Below are 20972 nucleotides of genomic sequence, written 5' to 3'. Positions count from 1 at the left end.
TTGGGCAGAAACACATATGGTGTTTAATTTAGTTAAATATTAAGCAAAGGTAGAAAGGCAGTTGCTTCATATAATCTTACATGACGTAGAAACCACCACTCACACAAATACATAACACACACACCCCCAACCCATACATTTTGATTTTTCAACTTTAGCGGGCAATCGAACACACAGTATATTACACTATAGTGGACCCACGGCCTTGGGAAGCACGAGGAAGTTCAGTGGAAAAGAGAAGGTGACAAGCGAGGTGAGATTAAAACCTGAAGCGGTCCGGTTTTCATGGGACTAAGTCCGAAGGTGGCGGACATATCAACCGCCGCATCGGAAGGTGTGGTGACATCAAATGCTTGTAAAAGACCGGCGAGGGTAAGGAGTGTCATTTGGAGCCCAAATGCGATGCCAGGACATGCCCTTCTTCCTGCCCCAAACGGAATGAGCTCAAAATGGTGACCTTTCACGTCAACCTCCTTGTGCGTCCCCATAAACCGTTCTGGTCTAAACTCCGATGCCTCAGACCAAACCCTTTGGTCTCTCTGCAACTTCCATAAGTTCAACATCAAGCGTGTGCCTGCTTCTATATGGTACCCCCCTAAAGTGCAGTCTTCCGTGAATTCGCGTGGACCCGACAGTGGCCCCGCCGGGTATAATCGGAGCGTCTCTTTTACTACTGCTTGAAGATACTCTAATTTGTTTATATCTGTTTCGCTCACCAGCCTATCCTTTCCCACCTTCGCGTCTAACTCATCCTGGACTTTCTTCAGCACATCGCGATGATTCAGTAATAAAGAGAGTCCCCATATCAGGGTGACTGCGGTGGTATCTGTTGCCCCTGCCATTATTATCTGCATACGTGCAGTATAACAATTTTAATATTAATTACACAATCTAATATGATGATGAATTGAGTCAGCCAAATATTACTCGTACCGAGCAGGTTGCTTTGATGACAGTATCAGCATCATAGCCACCGAGATCAGCGCGGTGAACCACGGACAACATGACATCGATGAAGTCCTGCTCTGTTTTAAGCACACCCGAGGCTCTCTTCTGACGATTTTCCTCCAACCATTGACACATAATCTTGTCCATTTCTTTGGCCGTTTTTTTCATCTCCTTTACGTAACCACCGAAATCAAGCCACCCTAGAAATGGAAGTGCGTCTCCCAGCACGACAAGTCCCATCAAGCGGAAGAACTCCCTGAACACATCCAGCCACCGCCTCACCTCTTCCTCGTCTACGTCTTCCCCGGAGTACCTCTTTCCGGTGATCATTCTCAGAATCACGTTCAGATTCGTGTCTCCAAACCATCGCTTCATCTCCATCGGAACAGTGCCGGAGTCGTCTCTTTTATTGGCCCAGAATTTGTATATCTCTTTCAACGAGCTATGTACCTCGGCATCTCGGATATGTCCAAAAATTTCGCATCGGCGAGTGGAGAGTAACTCGGAAGCCGTGATCTTACGCATTTCGCGCCAGAAAGAACCGTAAGGGGAGAAGCCAAAGCTAGCATAGTCGTATCCAAGGATTTTAGCAGCTGTGAACTTGGGACGAGAAGAGACGATGACGTCATGGGTGGTGAAGCATTCCTTGGCTACCTCCCAACTGCTCACCACGACGGCTTTGCGGATCCCGAGTCGGATGCCAAAAATTGGTCCATACTTATCAGCCAAATCTCCCAAGGTCACGTGAGGCTGCCCAGAAGCACCAAAGATGGGAAGATGACCAATCAGAGGCCACCCGCCGGCAGCTTCTGGAGGCTTTCGAGGATCCTCCTCAACGCATAGTATAAAACGAACGCTACTGCGATCAATCCGGCAATTATGGCTCCATCAAGATACTGAAGCATCATACTCATGGCGATTTGAGCTCCGTAAGTGATACCTCTAATGGAATTAATGAATTGTGTTTGATGTCGGGTGATGATGTACTGACTGGCGGGGTGGATTTTGGATTTTTATGGGCTCAAGTCTAGTGGAATCGTTTCCATCCTGATTTGTCAAAAATTATCCCATTAACCCAGTGCTTTTAAAATACTCCTGCAACACCTTTGAGTTGGTTTTGGTCCTAAATATATGACCCTTTTATCATATTTATCAATTTTCTTTAAATTATCTCTATGGATACTTCATCAACCATAATCAAGTAGAAAATAGAGAGAGGTATTAAGAAAGATGATTATGGTATTTTAGGAAAAACGTGTCACAATTTTTATAATTAACTGACTTACCTAACTTCTTTAATTTAATCAAATTAGTTAAATAGGTCCTATATTAAGGATAGTAAGAGTATATTTTTTCGCAAAATTGAGGTAATCTCCCTCCGTTTGTTCATGCGACCAAAAGGTCACCGGTGCGGTCTTATCCAAAATCCCTCCTGTATGTTGCCCCTTTGTCAGGAGCTCATTGATGCGTTATTGTCTTTTTGGCCATCATATTTGAAATTAGTGGGACTATTTAATCAAGCATCGCCCGTTAGATTGATTTATTAATTAAAAAGTCAATAATAATTACTCCTTCGGTCTTTAATATAAGACCCATTTAACTAATTTGATTAGATTAAGGAAGTTAGGTAAGTTAGTTAATTATAAGAAAAGTGACACATTTTTTCTAAAATACCATAATCATCTTTCTTAATACCCCTTTTCTTCTTCTACTTGATTATGGTTGAGGGAGTATCTATAAGGGTAATTTAGAGAAAATTAATAAATATGAGAAATGGGTCCTATATTTAGGATCAAAATCAACTCAAGAATTGGGTTATATATTAAAGACCGGAAAAGTACGATAAATTTGCATCTTAAACACTAGAACAGTATTTCAACAACTAAATAGAATATTATTATATATAGCGATAGTGTTTAACGTTCAGTGCATATCAGGTGTAGAATATCGTTTTACCAAAGATATAAGCGCGCGCGCGGGCGTGTTTTACTCTTTTTTAACCATCACTTCACGGTAAACATCATATGAATTTTTATTAGGGATAATTAATATGTAAGTATTTATAATTTTAACTAGTTTTTAATCAAGTCTTTATAATCATTTTTCTTTTTATCATATCCTTATAATTTTATATATTTTTAATTAGGTCTTTATAATTTTTTTTCTTTCTATCACGTCCTTATTATTTTACCTTATTTTTTATTAGGTCCTTGTAGTTTTTATTCTTTATTCTATAAACAATAATATTCTGTAAATAATAAATTATTATAATAATTTTATGTTAATATTCTTTTAAAATTTTAAGTTAAACATATATATTATTTATTTTTCAATTCTAATTTTTATAATTAAAAAATTGAAATTATAATAATACAATTTTCTAAAATTAGAATGTAATTATAAATAATTTATAGTAATAATTGATTATTCTAATTTATTATTAATTACTTAATGATTATATTAATTATTTTGTCCAATTATATAATTATTAATTAAAAAATAAAATTAATTTTAAAGAAAAAATTGAATAAATAATTTTTTTAAACTACAAATGACCTAATTAAAAAATAAGTGAAACTATAAGGACCTGATAAAAAAAAAGAGACCTAATTAAAAACACGTGAAGATAAAAAGATATGATAAAAAGAAAAAAAATTATAAATACCTGATTAAAAATCAAATAAAATTGTGAAGACCCTGGGATTAATTATCTTTTTTTATTATTATAACACTGTTAACTCTTGCTGAAAATGTTACATTAGCCTCTATTGATGTCTGGCAATTTAATACATAATACGTAAAGAACATATACATATAAAACTAATACACTAAAAAAATATTATATTTTAAGTAAACTTTATTATCATGACGAATATAATACTTTTATTATTATGGAACAAAAAATATATTGTACTACCTCCGATTCTAATTATAAAATTTCATTTGCCATTATAAATGAAGTCTTATAATTAGAATCGGAAGTAGAACTAAAGATGCAAGATAACAGCAAGGTTACGCTTTAATTTTTTTTAATACTTTTCTTTATAAATGATAATAAATTTCATTCATTCCTACCAAAAATATGCTTACATTATATTATACGAAAATCGACAAATGAAAGGAATAATTAGAGGCCGCAATTACAATAAATAGAAGCTGATATAACCATAAAAACACGTTTTGTTGAAAAATCTTTTTATCACATCTTTGTTTTCAACTTTACACGTTTCAGCTTCTGTTTGATCATTATATAACTTATGAGAGTACAGTTTATATAGCGGAGATATTCCTGCTGTGAATATAGACATGCATTTCTCAATTTCCATGTATGATATAAATGGATATATCAGCACTAAATTTTGTGATTGTGTCGTTAATTATTCCATCCAATCATGTAAGTTATATTACACAGTTAATTAATTAATTAATTAATGTAAATATACTCAGCTTGTTCATTAAATAAACCAACAATGTGTTTTTATTTTGCAAGAAACAAAACAAAGCATGACTAAAAACCGGAAGAAGAAAGTACATGATAAGATGAGCCAATGCTCCTCTTACTCATAATTACGCAGGAGAATTTAAAATACGCCGTGCATCAAGCACAGGTTCTTAAAATAACCTTCCAACTAAAGAATTTTTTGATCTCTGTGTACCGTCCATGAGTCGATTCCCAACCGGGTGCCTGCTGCCACACGATAACCACTCACATTATAATCTTTTATTATTTTCGGTTTTTAATATAAGAGTTAGTTTAATTAATCTGAGTTAATTAATAAAATTAGTTAAGTTAGTTAATTATAAATTTGTAATAAATAGATGTTGATTTTCCTAAAATATCTTCAGTTAGAACTACAATTTGATAAAATATTTAATATGTGTAATTACTGCAATGACAACCTTAAAATAAATAACTAAATAAATACGTGAAACAAAATAAATTAAAATCTTATATTTAAAACTAAATTAGTTTTTATTTTAAGAATAGGAAGTAGTATTAGTTACTGGTTATTTAGTTTCCTGAAGGCGCGCAAGCCTATTTTGTTCTGACTCCTCAACTCGCAGATCCTTTCCTACATTCAGGTCCAATTCTTCTCGTGTGCCTTCCGCTGTACATGGAGATTTCGGAGCAGCAAAGAGATGGCCCACGTAAGCATACCTCCCGTAGTATCACTGCCGCCAAGAACAAGAGCCTGCGTTGCGTAACATATACACGTACATAAGGTCACAATTTTTTTTTGCTTTTTGGGGGGGGGGGGTATAACAAATAAAAAAAAAAAAACATGAGCAGATTGCACGTGACGCCAGGAGTATTGCGAGGACGTGATATGTATTGTGTATATGTATCGCATTTTATACACCTCTATCTCACGCACACAGCAATTTTTCCCGATCCCTCCCGGGTAACAACATCGCTTACCATGAATTATTTGAATGCGAGTATCTAAATCGGCACGTTGTTCAATGAAATGCGAGTCGAGGAAAATGACGGTTTTGTGTATATTTGGGGAGTGTGGACCGGGCCTGAAAGTGGGGCTTCGGCCCACAAGGAAATGGACCAGGTAATTATATATAACGTTCCCTACCCCAAGAATAGATGGCGAACGCTGAAAAAACTAGATGGCTTTGACGCTCGCAAGGAAGGGTACGGCCCTAGCATAAGCCGCGGTTAACAGCAGCTGAGCTTTCCCTTCCAATAGACAACGAAGGCGGAGCAGCTGCCGATCAGTCCTTAATACCGACATTCTCAAATAATTAGAACGCCAGGCAACTAATAATCCTCCCGATTTTCCGACACTAGTAGAAGCAGAGAAGCCATCGAAACCCAACGTGTTCAGTTGATTGAAACTGGTTGCATCCTCGCATCTGGTTTCTGTCAAGATAATGATGTTGGGCTTTAGCCCATTGAGCGCAGTCTTCAACTTTCTAATGAAGCTTTTATTACGCACTCCTGTCCGGAGCAATTGAGATCTGTTGAACAGTGATAGTTCCGAGTTTGACTCTGGCATTATGTAATTTGGGCTCTAGCCCTCCTTCTATACCAAAACAAAAAGAAAGGAGAAGATAGCGAACGCTGAACGACAGCGAAAACGAATTGTATTGCCTCCCCAAATATGAAAGCATGCGTGTGCATCTTGTGTTTTCTCTGTCACTAAAGCTTTGTTTACGCACATGCACATAAGCTTGCTTCCCCGCCTCTTTAATTTTGCGTCTCATCCTCAATCAATACAATAAAACGAATTGTCTAGCCTCCCCAAACAAGTGCTACCGGTGATTAATATAACAGTCAGTAAGAGTTTTAATTTGATTTTAAATATAATATTTTAATTAATTTTGTCTCCCTTATTATTGTTAATGTGCTCTTTTAATTTATTTTTTAATTTTAATATATAGTTAATAGCTTAATCTTTTCTTAGATTTTGAAGTTTAGATGACAAGTGAAGGTAAAAATATAATTTAAAATAATAATATTAATAAATAATGTGATTTTTAAATCTTAAAAATATAAAAAAAATAGGAAAGAAAAATTTTGTTCCAAGAATGATAAATTAACTAATTTACATATTATGTTAATTCAAGTATGATATCCTCTTTATTCATTACTCCCTCCGTTCCTTATTATAAGAGACATTTGATGCTTATGGTATGTTCCTATATATAAGAGACACTTAAAAGTTGTCTCTACTTTTTTGTGTTGATTTCCTATTTTACCATATTTATTATCTCCAACTCACACTCTCTCTCCCTCCCACTTCTCTTTCTTTTAATATTTTAATTATTCTCTCTCCTACTCTCTTTGCTTATTAATGAGGGTATTTTTGGAAAATAAATTATACTTTTTACACATTAATTGTTCTTAACTAATTTTAACTGTTTTTTTTATCAACGTATTTCGGTTATTTGTCTCTTATAATAAGGAACGGAGGGAGTATAAAATTAGTATTTTTTTCCTCTTTATTTATTTGTCTTAATTTTAATTTTTTGTGTGTACTTAAACGTAGTCTTATTCTAAATTTTAACATATAATTACAATTAATTTTCAATAACATTCTTATAAATTATAATTAAAATTTAAAATAGTACTTATAATACTAAAATTTAAATAAAAGACAAGACTAAAAATTTAATTATTATATACGTTTTTTTTAATCTTAGCTTTTTTAAAAAAATAATTATTATAATTTGAATTTTTTAAAAATACAGGCCTTTTAACAGATTTCAGGCCAGGTTCAAGCTGAAAAATAAGCCTATAACAGGCCACAGGCCAGGCTCAGGCCAATAGACTCCAAAACAGGCCTGGCCTGTTAAGAGCAAGGCCTGGTCTGTTTCCATCCTTAGCCATCGAGAATAGAAAGCAAAACGTCCATGAAGTCTAGGTCACCGGCGGAGGCTCTCTTGCGGCGGTGCTCCTCTAACCACTCTTCTAAAATAGAGTCGAGTTGCTTCGCAGTTTTCTTCATGGCCTTCTCATATCCACCCAAATCCAGCCATCTAAGACAAGGAAGAGCTCCTCTAACCATTCTCATACTATTGATTGCAAAGTTGATCCATTCTTTACCACTAATCAGATTCACTTTGTCTTTTTATCGGTGCGATGGGGCACCCCTGATTTTCTGTACAGAAGAGAAATACTGTAGCAAAAATTTCCATTCGGGTCTTATTGACCAATGGGATATGGATAGAATCATAAAACCTATCTTTTGATGTGACCTATTACAGCTTTACGTGTCCTCGGGACTGATAGATTCCACTTCTTCTCATCACCTATTTTGTCATTACTTTACGGTCTGTGTGGATTTTATAGATGTTCAGCAACTCACATAACATACGCAACCGCAGCGTTGCCAGTTAGGTTAAAACCAAAAAAAAACTCTACTAGTTTTTAATGTAAAACTTAATTATTGAGTTGGTTTTGATTTTAAATATAAAATGTATTTATTATATTTATTAATTTTTTTAAATTACCTCTATAAATACTTTCTCAACTATAACCAAGTAAAAGAAGATGGGATATTAAAAAAGATGATTATGATATTTTAGGAAAAAAGTATCATATTTTTTATAATTAACTAACTTACCTAATTTTCTTAATCTAATCAAATTAGTTAAATAGATCTTATATTAAAAATCAGAAAATTATTTAAAGTTGTCTGTTAAGGATGACTTGGCTGGCAAAGAATGATGCAATGTCAAATTCAATACTTTATTCTGCTGGCGAATATGATTTTGGGCAAAAACATATATGGTGTGTAATTTAGTTAAATTTTAAGCAAAGGTGTAAAGGCAGTTGCTTCATATAATCTCACACGACGTAGAAACCACCACTTACATAGGTACACGACACACACACACCCACACCCACACCGACCCACCTCATACATTTTGATTTTTCAACTTTAGCGGGCAATCCAACACAGAATATATTACACTATAGTGGACCCGTGGCCTGGGGAAGCACGAGGAAGTTCAGCGGAAAAGAGAAGGTGACAAGCGAGGTGAGAATAAAACCTGAAGCGGGTCGGTTTTGATGTGAGTAAGTCCGAAGGTGGCGGACATATCAACCGCCGCATCGGAAGGGGTGGTGACATCAAATGCTTGTAAAAGACCGGCGAGGGCAAGGTGTGTCATTTGGAGCCCAAATGCGATGCCAGGACATGCCCTTCTTCCTGCCCCAAACGGAATGAGCTCAAAATGCTGACCCTTCACGTCAACCTCCTTGTGCGTCCCCATAAACCGTTCTGGTCTAAACTCCGATGCCTCTGACCAAACCCTTTGGTCTCTCTGCAACTTCCATAAGTTCAATATCAAGCGTGTGCCTGCTTCTATATGGTACCCCCCTAAAGTGCAGTCTTCCGTGAATTCTCGTGGACCCGACAGTGGCCCCGCCGGGTATAATCGGAGCGTCTCTTTTACTACTGCTTGAAGATACTCTAATTTGTTTATGTCTGTTTCGCTCACCAGCCTGTCCTTTCCCACTTTCGCGTCTAACTCATCCTGGACTTTCTTCAGCACATCGCGATGATTCAGTAATAAAGAGAGTCCCCATGTCATGGTGACCGCTGTGGTATCTGTTGCCCCTGCCATAATTACCTGCAAGCGCGCACTATGACAATTTTAATATTAATTACACAATCTAATATGATGATGAATTGAGTCAGCCAAATATTACTCGTACCGAGCAGGTTGCTTTGATGACAGTATCAGCATCATAGCCACCGAGATCAGCGCAGTGAACCACGGACAACATGACATCGATGAAGTCCTGCTCTGTTTTAAGCACACCCGAGGCTCTCTTCTGACGATTTTCCTCCAACCATTGACACATAATCTTGTCCATTTCTTTGGCCGTTTTTTTCATCTCCTTTACGTAACCACCGAAATCAAGCCACCCTAGAAATGGAAGTGCGTCTCCCAGCACGACAAGTCCCGTCAAGCGGAAGAACTCCCTGAACACATCCCGCCACCGCCTCACCTCTTCCTCATCTACGTCTTCCCCCGAGCACCTCTTTCCGGTGATCATTCTCAGAATCACGTTCAGATTCGTGTCTCCAAACCATCGCTTCATCTCCATCGGAACAGTGCCGGAGTCGTCTCTTTTATTGGCCCAGAGTTTGTATACCTCTTTCAACGAGCTATGTACCTCGGCATCTCGGATATGTCCAAAAATTTCGAAGCGGCGAGTGGAGAGTAACTCGGAAGCCGCGATCTTACGCATTTCGCGCCAGAAAGAACCGTAAGGGGAGAAGCTGAAGTTAGCATAGTCGTATCCAAGGATTTTAGCAGCTGTGAACCTGGGACGAGAAGAGACGATGACGTCATGGGTGGTGAAGCATTCCTTGGCTACCTCCCAACTGCTCACCACGACGGCTTTGCGGATCCCGATTCGGATGCAAAAAATTGGTCCATATTTGTCAGCCAAATCTCCCAGGGTCACGTGAGGCTGTCCAGAAGCACCTAGGATGGGAAGATGACCAATCAGAGGCCACCCGCCGGCAGCTTCTGGAGGCTTTCGACGATCCCTCCTCAATGCATGGTATAAAACGAACGCCACTGCGATCAATCCGGCAATTATGGCTCCGTCAAGATACTGAAGCATCATATTCATGGCGATTTGAGCTCCGCAAGTGATATCTCTAATGGAAAAAAAGAAATTGTATTTGACGTCGGGTAATGGTGGACTACTGGCGGGGTGGATTTTGGATTTTTATGGGCTCAAGTCTAGTGGAATCGTTTAGTGCTTTTAAAATACATTTTTTCCCAAAATTGAGGTCATCTCCCTCCGTTTGTTCGTGCGACCAAAAGGTCACCAGTGCGGTCTTATCCAAAACCCCTCCTGTAAGTTGCCCCTTTGTCAGGAGCTCATTGGTGCATTGTTTTTCTTTTTGGCCATCAAGTTTGAAATTAGTGGGATTATTTAATCAAGCATCGCACATTAGACTGATTTATTAATTAAAAAGACAATACTAATTATGACAAATTGGCATCTTAAACACTAGAACATTATTTGAACTACTAAATAGAATATTATTATGTATGGCAGTAGTGCTGTAACTTTCACCGTATGTCAGGTGAATCATGTAGCTTTACCAAAGCTATAAGTGCGCGCGCGCGGGGGCGTGTTTTACACTTTTTTAACCATCACTTCACGGTAAACATCATATGAATTTTTATTATTATAACACTATTAACTCCTGCTGACAATGTTGCGTTGGCCTCTGTTGAAATGTGCCAACTTAATACATAATATATAAAAACATATATATAACTAATATACTAAAAAAAACATATTATATTTTAAGTAAACTTTATTATCACGATGAATATAATAGTTTTACTCCTCATGTCCTTAATATATGACCCAATTGTTGAGTTGATTTTTGTCCTAAATATAAGACTCATTTTTCATATTTATCAGTTTTTTCTAAATTATTCCTATGGATACCTCCTCAATCATAATTAAATAGAAGAGAGAGGGGGTATTAAGAAAGATGATTATGGTTTTTTAGGAAAAAAGTGTCACATTTTTTATAATTAACTAACTTACCTAACTTCCTTAATCTAATCAAATTAATTAAATGGGTCTTATATTAAGGATCGGAAGAGTATTATTATAGAACAAAAATATATTATACTACCTTCGGTTCTAATTATAAAATCCCGTTTGTAAGCTACAAATAAGATCTTATAACTATGATTGGAGGTAGTACTAAAGATGCAAGATAGCAGCAAGGTTACACTTTAATTTTTTAATACTTTTTTTTATAAATGATAATAAATTTTATTAATTACGACCAAAAATATGCTTACATTATATTATACGAAAATTGACAAGTGGAAGGAATAATTAGAGGCCGCAGTCTACGAAGGGTTCCTCTCACATAAAAACTTACAATAAATAGAAGCTGATGTAACAATAAAAACACGTTTTGTTTAAAAATCTTTGTCACATCTTTGTTTTGAACTTTACACGTTTCAGCTTCTGTTTTATCATTATATAACTTATGAGAGTACAATTTATATAGTGGAGATATTCCTGCCGCGAACGTATACATGCATCTCTCTTTCCATGTATGACATAAATGGATACACCAGCCTCTCTGCTAAACTGTGTTGTTCATTATTTCATCCAATCATGTAAGCTATATTACGCTGTTAATTAATTAATGTAAATATACTCAGCTTGTTCGTCAAATAAACCAGCAATGTTTTTTATTATGCAAGAAACAAAATAGAGCATGGACTAAAAGCCGGAAGAAGTAAATACATGTGATAAGATGAGCCAATGCTCCTCTTAATCGTAATTATGCAAGAGAATTTAAAATACGCCGCGCATCAAGCACAGCTTCTTAAATAACCTTCCAACTGTAGATTTTTTTTATCCCTGTGCATCTTCCATGAGTCGATTCCCAAGGGGGTGCCTGCTGCCACAGGATAACCACTCACGTTGCAATCTTCTGTTACTTTTGATACAGAGGTCGTTTAATTTTTATTTTAGTTATAAATATAATATTTTAATTCACTTTATTTCTCATATTTATTTATTTTTTTTAAATATGTTTTTTATAATAATGATAGTTCTAGCTAATATACTTGATTAATAAGGACAATTCGTGAAAAACAATACATATTTATTACAAATAACTAACTTAATTAGTTTTATTAATTTACTCATATTAGTCAACTAGCTCTTACATTAAAGACCGGAGGTAGTATAAGAGCTTACTTAACTAATCTGAGTTGATTAATACAATTAGTCAGGTTAATTATTTATAATAAATAGGTGTTAACTTTTCTAAAATATTCTTCCTAATCAAGTGTGTTACTTAAAACTACTACTTAATAAAATATTTAATATGTGTAATTGCTGCAATGACTATCTTCAGAAAAAATAAATAAATTAGAGTGTTATATTTAGAACTAAATTAAAAATTAAATTAGTTTTTGTTTTAAAAATAAGAAATAGTATTAGTAATTACACTTCTGTTTCTAAATATAAAATTTTTATATATATTAATATTAGTATAAAGATTTTATATTTAAAATTAGAGGAGTAGTTATTTGGTTTTCTCCAAGCCCAAGGCACGCAAGCCTTTTTTGTTCTGACTTATCAGCTCGAACATCCTTTCCTACGTTCTGGTCCAATTCTTCTCGCGTGCCTTCCTCGGTACATGGCCATTTCTAAGCAGCAAATAGACGGCCCACGTAAGCATGACTCCCTTAATATCACTGCCGCCAGGAATAAGAGCCTACGTTGCGTAACATATACACATCTATAAGGTCACAATTTTTTTTTGGGGGGGGGGGGGGGAGAAATCATGACAAAGACAAAAAAAAACAAAAAGAGCAGATTGCCCGTGACGGCAGGAGGAATATTGCGAGGACGTGATATGTATTTATTTATGTATCGCATTTGTATATCTGTTCAGGCCAGGCTAGGTTTTGCTCTTAGCCTGTGACCTGTTACAGGTTTATTTTTTAGCCTGAGCCTGACCTGTATAAAGGTTTGGCCTGGCCTGAAACTTGTTAAAAGGCTTGTATTTTTAAAAAATTCAAATTATAATAATTATTTTTTTTAAAAAGCTAAGATTAAAAAAAACGTACATAATAATTAAATTTTTAGTCTTGTCTTTTATTTAAATTTTAGTATTATAAGTACTATTTTAAATCTTAATTATAATTTATAAAAATATTATTGAAAACTAATTGTAATTATATGTTAAAATTTGGAATAAGACTATGTTTAAGTAATAAGTACACACAAAAAATTAAAATTAAGACAAATAAATAAAGAGGAAAAAAATACTAATTTTATAATGAATAAAGAGGATATCATACTTAAATTAACATAATACGTAAATTAGTTAATTTATCATTCTTGGAACAAAATTTTTCTTTCTTATTTTCTTTATATTTTTAAGATTTAAAAATCACATTATTTATTGATGTTATTATTTTAAATTATATTTTTATCTTCACTTGTCATCTAAACTTCAAAATCTAAGAAAAGATTAAGCTATTAACTATATATTAAAATTTAAAAATAAATTAAAAGAGTACATTAACAATAATAACATTAATTAATTTTTTCATATATTATGATTATAAATTCCTAATAGGTCCAGGCCGGTCTAACAGGCTTAACAGGCTTTTTAAAAAGTTTAAGCCTGACCTGTTTAACTAAACAGGCCTTCAAACAGGCCTGAGCCTGTCTTTTTTGAAAACAAACCAGACCAAATACAGACCAGACTATAGGCCCCTGACAGGTCACCTGACCTGTTTCCACCCTTACTCACGCACACACCAATTTTTCCCGATCCCTCCCAGGTAACAACACCGCTTACCATGAATTATTATTTGAATGCGAGTATCTAAATCGGCACGTCGTTCAATGAAATGCGAGTAGAGGGAAATGACGGTTTTGTATATATTTGGGGAGTGTAGACCGGGCCTGAAAGTGGGGCCTCGGCCCACAAAGACATGGACCAGGTAATTATATATAACGTTCCCCACCCCAAGAGTGGATAGCGAACGCTGAACGACAGCGAAAACGAATTGTCTTGCCTCCCCAAATATGAAAGCATGTGTGCGCGTCTCGTGTCTTCTCCCTGTCAAGAAAAAGCTTGGTTTACGCACATGCACATAAGCCTTCTTCCCCACCTCTTTAATTTTGCGTCTCATCCTCAATCAATACAATAAAATATCTCCCATATATAGACAACAATTATATCTCTAACTATATATATGCAGTTTTGGAAAGATTCCTTCGTCGACACATTATTCCTTGTATTTTCTGTGGTGCGAGGTTAGTCGTTATTTTTACTAAGTTCAGATCATTTACTAATTCATTCGAATGATTCAGATTTATTTAGAATAATTCTCTTCCAATATGAGTTATTTTCTTATAAATAAATTAAAGAACCTAAATCCATCTCTTTCGCATGATTTACCCACAGATAAGAGGGGACTAAATAATTTTTCGATAGATGATTGTCAGTTTTCATTTTTTTTTTTTCAAATCTTTTGGCCAGAAGTTTTCATCTTTTCATTAAACCTATTAGGAGACGGAAATCTCTTGAAATGTTTAGTGGGACATGGATCTCGACCCACCTGTCCAATATCATGTCAGGCAGCAATATTGGAATATATGGGTCCTGTTCTGCCCGATTACAAACCAACCATGGTCCATGGCCTGAAAGAACCATTATAAAATCATTGAATCTTCCACTGCCCCCGATAATGACATCAAAGACCATGTCCTCAAGTTCTTGGACTGAAGCATATGTTTCGTAGCAAAATCTTATCTCTTTCCTCCTCCGCTTTTTTCCATCCAGAAAACTCAGAAAGACCTATCATGGAAGGGAACAAAATCGAGAATATTATTATCATTACTGTTAAATTCACGGGCCCCACTCTTGGCTGGCTAGCTGCATTAATTATACATATCCATATCATGTAAGTACGTTCATGACTGGGAAAGGGGCTAGCAGGGTTAGCTGGTGGCGGCCACTTGGGAATGTAACTCCGTTGAAGATTCGGCCTGGTCAGTGTTAGACTAAGGGTCTGTTTGCCAACTGGGTCTTCCGAGTGTGAATTCCAGGTCAAGCTTCATATCCGAACGTGACAAATTGCTACAATCCGACCTCTCCTTCACGCAATTCCACAGCCCTCTACTACCTCCATCCACCTATATATTGACGATATAATTAAAGTAATCATACCTTTTGGATATATATATATATATATATATATATATGTAGTCCATAATGTGAAATTTTACAAGACCGTATAAATGTGTGTGTTTTTGTGCACTACAAGCTCAGCATGGTCCAGCTCTCGATGTATACCTTTGTTTCCTTTGCCTTGAGATCACGAGAATGAGTCAAATCAATTTGGGGCTTTTGTCTGTTGTCATTTTTATTTGTCTCCATTGACGATTGGCACGATGCTCTGTTTGTGTAAAGTAAGAGAAGAATAATTAGCATTAATCTAATAAACATACTCGACAGGTATAATTATATTAAAGCGCCACAATTCATATGTCTAATGTACTCGCATGAATGAGGATGGCAAAATTAGCAGTTTTATTATCACCAGCATAGTGTCCAAAGTCCCCAAATTGTCAAGAAATCTGAAGTGAGATATCTGCTCAACTTGCAAACTACAAGTTAATTAACGTTACATCAATAACATGAGAACAAAAAGCTAGCTAGGTAGCAATTTACGGTAAATGAATATTCATTGGTTTCCGCCAACTTTAATTAAGACTTGCCAATTTCCTTTTGAGTTGATCAATTATTAAGCTCAAAACGTCATTTTTTTCAGATTGCAAATAAAACATGTCGCGATTTCCAAACGTTTGGGATTGACCATATTTATTAGTGTATAAGCTAGCGTTTCTTCTTCTTCTTTTTTTTCCTCCGGGGGGGGTACCGCACGTATAAATGATGATTCGCATTCCGAAAGAAGTCTAGGTTTATTTTGTCAAAATCTATGCTTAATTAGGCTCCCCCCTATAAATAAAAACTCGTAATCATTCGGAAAAGTAAGCAAAGCCCTAAGTCAGATGCGAAAGAAGCAAATACGATAAAAGACTCCACTGAATTAGCTAGATAAGAACTCAACAGTAGCTTCACATTTTCGGAGAGAGAACAAAGTGTTTTTTAAAAATTATTTACGGGGATATTGATCAGTTCACCTGAGGGATTTCTGGAGCGATTGTGGTAATAAACGGGCATCCTCACGGGCTGAAGCTCCATGCACATCCGCATTGTTCTCTGCCCTTTGGCTCAAACCATATCTCTCTGCCCATGACCTGCAATATTCATCACCCATTATTAGAGCAGCTGTTCTTGCTTTATCAGACACCGCCTTAATTATTCACATCAGGACTTTTTGGGTTTTTAATGGGGGACAGTACTAGATTAGATCTCAAACACTGGAATAGCCAAAGATCTCAAACAAAGAGAATAATAGTTGGTGAAATAGCAAATGAAGTCCCTTCCAGGGAAAAACAAATTTACCTGTCCCTTTGTCCGTGCTCTTCACTGTTCTATACATCTGCACGAATACCCGCATAACATAAATGAGAAGAAAAGACCACGAAACTTTTAGATTAAATCCATCGAGATAGTACTAGATATCTTTATCAGTTGTTCCTCAGACTTTATTAGTTTTCGCTTTTCCGAAAGAGAAAAAAAACTGAACTGAACTGAACTGCAATAACTAAAAGACCGTGATGAATGGAAATAATTACATGGAAATTAACAGTGGTAACCCCACCTGCAAGTGACTCTTGACGTGGGCTAAGGTTAGATCTTTAACGTTCATTAACTCTAATACCGACTTTGGCGTAGCCCCTGCCAGTGACAACAACCAAAAATTAGAGCTTTTCCGCAGCAAACAGATTGAAAAGTAAGGGTTAATTATCAGTCTAATCAAAGTATATGCATAATTAGAGTACGCATTTCATGTTTATATATATGATTTACTTTCATGACCACCAAGGAGCTGAACAGCACGAACAAACTGAGCGTGGAGAGTTGTGGTCCACCTCATTCTAGGAGCTCTAACGCTTCTTTTCACACCATTAATGACTCTTGCATTTCGTTTAAAGCTCTGGGCACAAATGCGGGGTTGATGGTTGTGGAAGTGATGGTTAGCGTTTCTTGAGAGCAAAAGATGATGGGGATTCAAATCTGGGGTCTCTAAACCTAGGCTCAACTTCGGCTCAGGATGGCGAAGGTGAAGAAAGCTATTCTCATGGCTCAAGTCACTTCCAGCACTGCTACCAGAATCAGAGGTTGAGCATATATCGTTGTGCAGTGTTTTGCTGGGAACCTCTTTGGCTTCAAAGTCCGAGATACATGGGGGGCTTATGTTTAAGGACAGGTCTGGCAAACTTGTCAAGCTTCGAATTACCGGATGCGATGTAGTGAACATGGTAGAGATTTGGGTCTACTACAGAAGCAGTGGCTTGACAAAGTATAAAAGAAAAAGGGAAAGAAAGAGGGTTGTGAAAGATGGATCTATCAATGACAGCAAGAGGAAGCAGTTGAAGAAGGGGATGAACTGTGATTATATCATGAATGGCTCATGATTTGCGTTGGTGTCGAGGAGGAGGTAGCCTTTTAGTAGGGATCTTACTAGGTAGAGGAAGAAGAGGGAAAATTCCAATGCAGTGACGGAGTGATCGCAGAGATTACTGCCCTCGAGTCAGAGAAAAAAAGCAGGAAAGTAGAAAAAGATGAGGGCTTTTTCAGGGAAGGTGGTTTGAACCAAAAGTTTACGAAAAAGGGTGATACTTATTAATGGAAGCTCAGGGATTAGTCTGTCGTCAGAGGAAAGGCGAGCGAGGAGAAAGAGAAGGGAAATTTGAGGGGTCCGTGTCCATTATCTGTACAAGAGTACTACAACAGGTAAAATAATACAACCTGAGTTGGCTTCCCCTCCGACCTTCTTGAATCTCAACTTGAGTTTAATATATTATAAAATTATTATAATATTAAATGATACAAAATAAATAAAAATTTTATAGTTTTTTTTACTGTTTGGAGTATAATTAAATGAACTTTGAAATACAGTTTAAATTTACTTATCTACTTAATATTATAATAATTTTATAATATATTAAATCTGCAGCTAGGGATGTGATGTGATTCTGCAAAGAATGGTTGGAAATGAAGAAGAAACAAAACGGGTACTGTTCAATGGAATATTGGGAGGGGAATTCATTCTGTGCTTACGTTGATGGAAGGAGACGCATTATAATTCGCCTGCTCTTTTTGTTCCTATCACAATTTAATTCACCTCTTCAACGCCTTTTTCTTGAATTGGAATATTCCCTCATTTCATTACGAACGAGGATTGACCGGCAGGCTCAAATATCCCTGTCCTTGGCTAACTCATGCAACCGATCCATGCTGACGTGGCGTGCAGTAACTCCAAGCAACACCACCTCGCTCCTCGTCCTCCACATCTTTGACCATTCAGCTCTATTCTCCCACGAATCGAATTTCACGATGGTGATGAGTCAGGCTAACATGAATATGTCCAGCCCTTAACCCGTAATTGTCAAACTGAAGAAATCGTCAAAGCCAGCTCGCAAGAAGTGTTAGGCCTTCGGTAGGCACGTGTGGGTAATAAGGAATCGCCAAGAAATATCGAGCTGGACACGTGCGTAAGCCAGTCAATATGAAACTATAATTGATGTTGTGAGGAATAAGATTTGAACAAAAGAAAACAGGAGTGCATTTATGTCGTCAGAGGGGGGTGTGATGTCCGGCGACACTCTAGGGTCACCACCCCACCCACATGACATTTACTCTTCCCTCTGTCGAAATTAAACAAATTAAATTCCTCATCACTCAAGTTGTGGAAATTGTCTGGACGCCTCACTCACACACACGCGCCTCCTTTAGTTGTCTCCGCAACGCCGGAGGGGGAGGTATGATGTGAAGTGAGAATATGAAGGGGGAAGGCGGCGGCGCGTGAGAGGAAGGGGGAAGGAATCGCGTTGGCAAGGTGGGCAATTGTGGAGGGTTAAGTGTAGGACGAAACTGATTGCTATGGCCAATATTCCCTCTCCGTGTCCAAATATTCCGTGTCGAAACGCTCGAGGGGCGAAAAAAGAATAGGAGCGAATTGATCGGCGTCAACCAGGCTTCCGTCACGTGACTTTGGGTGTGACCTTGTCCGTTCCACAGCCTCTTGGCTAAGCTGTACGTTGGGTGCCTTCGATTTCCTTTGGTATTAATTAATTACGGGTATGAACGAGACGAGACGCTTCATTAGTTCATTTGCATGCATTGCTGTGTCTAATTAATGAACCTGCTCCCACTCCCATGCTTCCTCCCCCTTTGTTTTATTCCGTTTGGTTTTGTCGGTTGTGACCACGATATCAATTAGGAAATATGTTAGTGATTTGTTTATCGTTTTGGAAGCCACGGTCAGCGCCTGATGCGCTCTAGATTCTCCTGCCGTTGAATTTTATTATCATCATCATCATCATTATCATATCCTTCCCTTTTTAAACAATCAAGCTTCATATTATTCCCTCATTCCATGGTTGTTTTGGACGATATTGCACAATCTCTACGGTCAACATGTCGTTCCCTCCCTCGCTTGCACTGTTGTCAAACGCTTTGGCTCTATCTCTCTCAAGAGAATCAACCTCTCTCTCTCTCCTCCCTTCTTATTCGTCTTACTAGTTAATTTCTTATGAATTTAATAATTTTAATTTAATTGATACATGCAAAACATGGTAGTGGCATCCCTTTCTCCAGAATTAACGTAATTTTATATCATTCGCATAGGGCATAACTCGAATTATGGGTCTCATCTCACGGATACAGCTGTGATATAACAAGTGTAATTATAAAATCAACTTTAACATGAAACGTAAATTCAATTCTAAATAATTTAAATTTAAATTACGCACTCAATCACTCAAATAATCCGATACAAATAGTCAAATTACACAGTAAAAAAAAAATCCTCAGCGGAGCCACATAATCTGGCTTCCTGCGTAATTCATACATTAATGGAGATTTTTATATAATTAGGAGATCATAATTAATAAGCATATTTTTCAAAGAAAGCAAGTACGTATAACGAAGTAGTACGCAGTTAACTTCGAATAATTAGTGCACCTCCAGCAAGAACGTGATGTGAAAGCTGCACACTGATGGTATTGTGAATTGGTAATAATTAAGTGTACGTTATCGTTGACCTTTGGATTGATGCTTGTGTATGTTTAACTGTGACTGGCGATTCTGGTTCATATGCACGCTGCCCTCCATTGAATTATCACTACCAGCGTGACAGGCATGCGCAGCGGTGCACCACTACTAGCACAGTCTGATGAAATGCCATGACTAATTGCTGTTCAAAAGCAGCATGTCACTCGTATATATATATGGCATCTATCTGGGGGGTGATCTGATATATATTGCAAGGATTTATAAACATAAAGTGGTTAGTTTTAATAAAGTCAATTAGAGAGCATGAAATCCCATGGACAATGTAAATAATAAGGAAACAACTTGAAAAGTGAAGAATCAAACACCATGTTATATGAACGAAGGAGGGCAGGTTGAACTTTTGGTTTGAAATACACATGGATGAAGTTGCATTAGGTAAGATGGGGTGTACCTAGATAGGAACAAAAGTTTGAAAGGGGAAACTAAAGCGTCAATAATTATAGTACGAAATTGATGAGTAGGATGCGGAGATAACGTTGAGATTTGAGACACGGTGAAAGTGGGTGGGGTATTCTAATGTGAAGTATACTCGAGATTTGAGCAGGGATTCATATAGAAAATGCAAATGCCTACTAGCAAGTGAGAAGTAAAACAGGAGGAGCAGATGCAAGAATATATTAGGTTCGTCATATTGGGGAGATAGATCAGAATGGAACAGACGCATAAGCATGTGTTAGCTTCGGTATTTGAGTTCAACCTTCACAATTCTCCCCTCCCTAGCTAGCTTATCTCCTTTGGGTGCCAACGAAACGACAAAAGGCAAAG

The 20972-nt window shown here is 36.8% G+C and overlaps 3 protein-coding genes and 1 long non-coding RNA gene across 5 annotated transcripts; 1 reads left to right on the top strand and 3 right to left on the bottom strand.

The window, feature by feature from the left end:
* Positions 1-19: 19 nt before the first annotated feature.
* Positions 20-5957, bottom strand: LOC114716737 (cytochrome P450 CYP82D47-like). The gene is made up of 4 exons (XM_028901782.1): positions 5598-5957; positions 1940-1995; positions 934-1831; positions 20-848 (listed from the first exon to the last, which is right to left on the bottom strand). The coding sequence occupies exons 1-4, from the start codon at positions 5955-5957 to the stop codon at positions 225-227; spliced, it is 1938 nt and encodes a 645-aa protein (XP_028757615.1). The 3' UTR covers positions 20-224.
* A 2174-nt stretch (positions 5958-8131) lies between these two features.
* On the bottom strand, positions 8132-10131 carry LOC114716770 (cytochrome P450 CYP82D47-like). Of its 2 annotated transcripts, XM_028901829.1 has the most exons (3): positions 9125-10131; positions 8390-9039; positions 8132-8329 (listed from the first exon to the last, which is right to left on the bottom strand). In XM_028901829.1, exons 1-2 carry the CDS (start codon positions 10052-10054, stop codon positions 8416-8418), a joined length of 1554 nt encoding a protein of 517 aa, XP_028757662.1. In that variant the 5' UTR covers positions 10055-10131; the 3' UTR covers positions 8132-8329; positions 8390-8415. The 2 variants fall into 2 exon arrangements, with proteins under 2 accessions (XP_028757662.1, XP_028757661.1); XM_028901828.1 differs by having other exon boundaries at positions 8132-9039.
* Positions 9954-19238, top strand: LOC114716772 (uncharacterized). The gene is made up of 3 exons (XR_003737658.1): positions 9954-10027; positions 10938-10946; positions 19228-19238. It is a non-coding gene; the product is annotated as an uncharacterized LOC114716772 (long non-coding RNA).
* Positions 14635-17867, bottom strand: LOC114716771 (probable transcription factor KAN4). Its single transcript, XM_028901830.1, has 6 exons — positions 16938-17867; positions 16729-16805; positions 16470-16506; positions 16145-16261; positions 15294-15396; positions 14635-15133 (listed from the first exon to the last, which is right to left on the bottom strand). Exons 1-4 carry the CDS (start codon positions 17386-17388, stop codon positions 16236-16238), a joined length of 591 nt encoding a protein of 196 aa, XP_028757663.1. The 5' UTR covers positions 17389-17867; the 3' UTR covers positions 14635-15133; positions 15294-15396; positions 16145-16235.
* Positions 19239-20972: the final 1734 nt, after the last annotated feature.

This window comes from Neltuma alba, unplaced genomic scaffold (assembly GCF_004799145.2).
Source record: "Neltuma alba isolate B1F8T4 unplaced genomic scaffold, ASM479914v2 tig00011687_pilon, whole genome shotgun sequence".
Lineage (NCBI taxonomy): Eukaryota > Viridiplantae > Streptophyta > Magnoliopsida > Fabales > Fabaceae > Neltuma > Neltuma alba.
The sequence above is the reverse complement of the archived record's forward strand: the minus strand, read 5'-3'. Positions and strand labels throughout refer to the sequence as shown.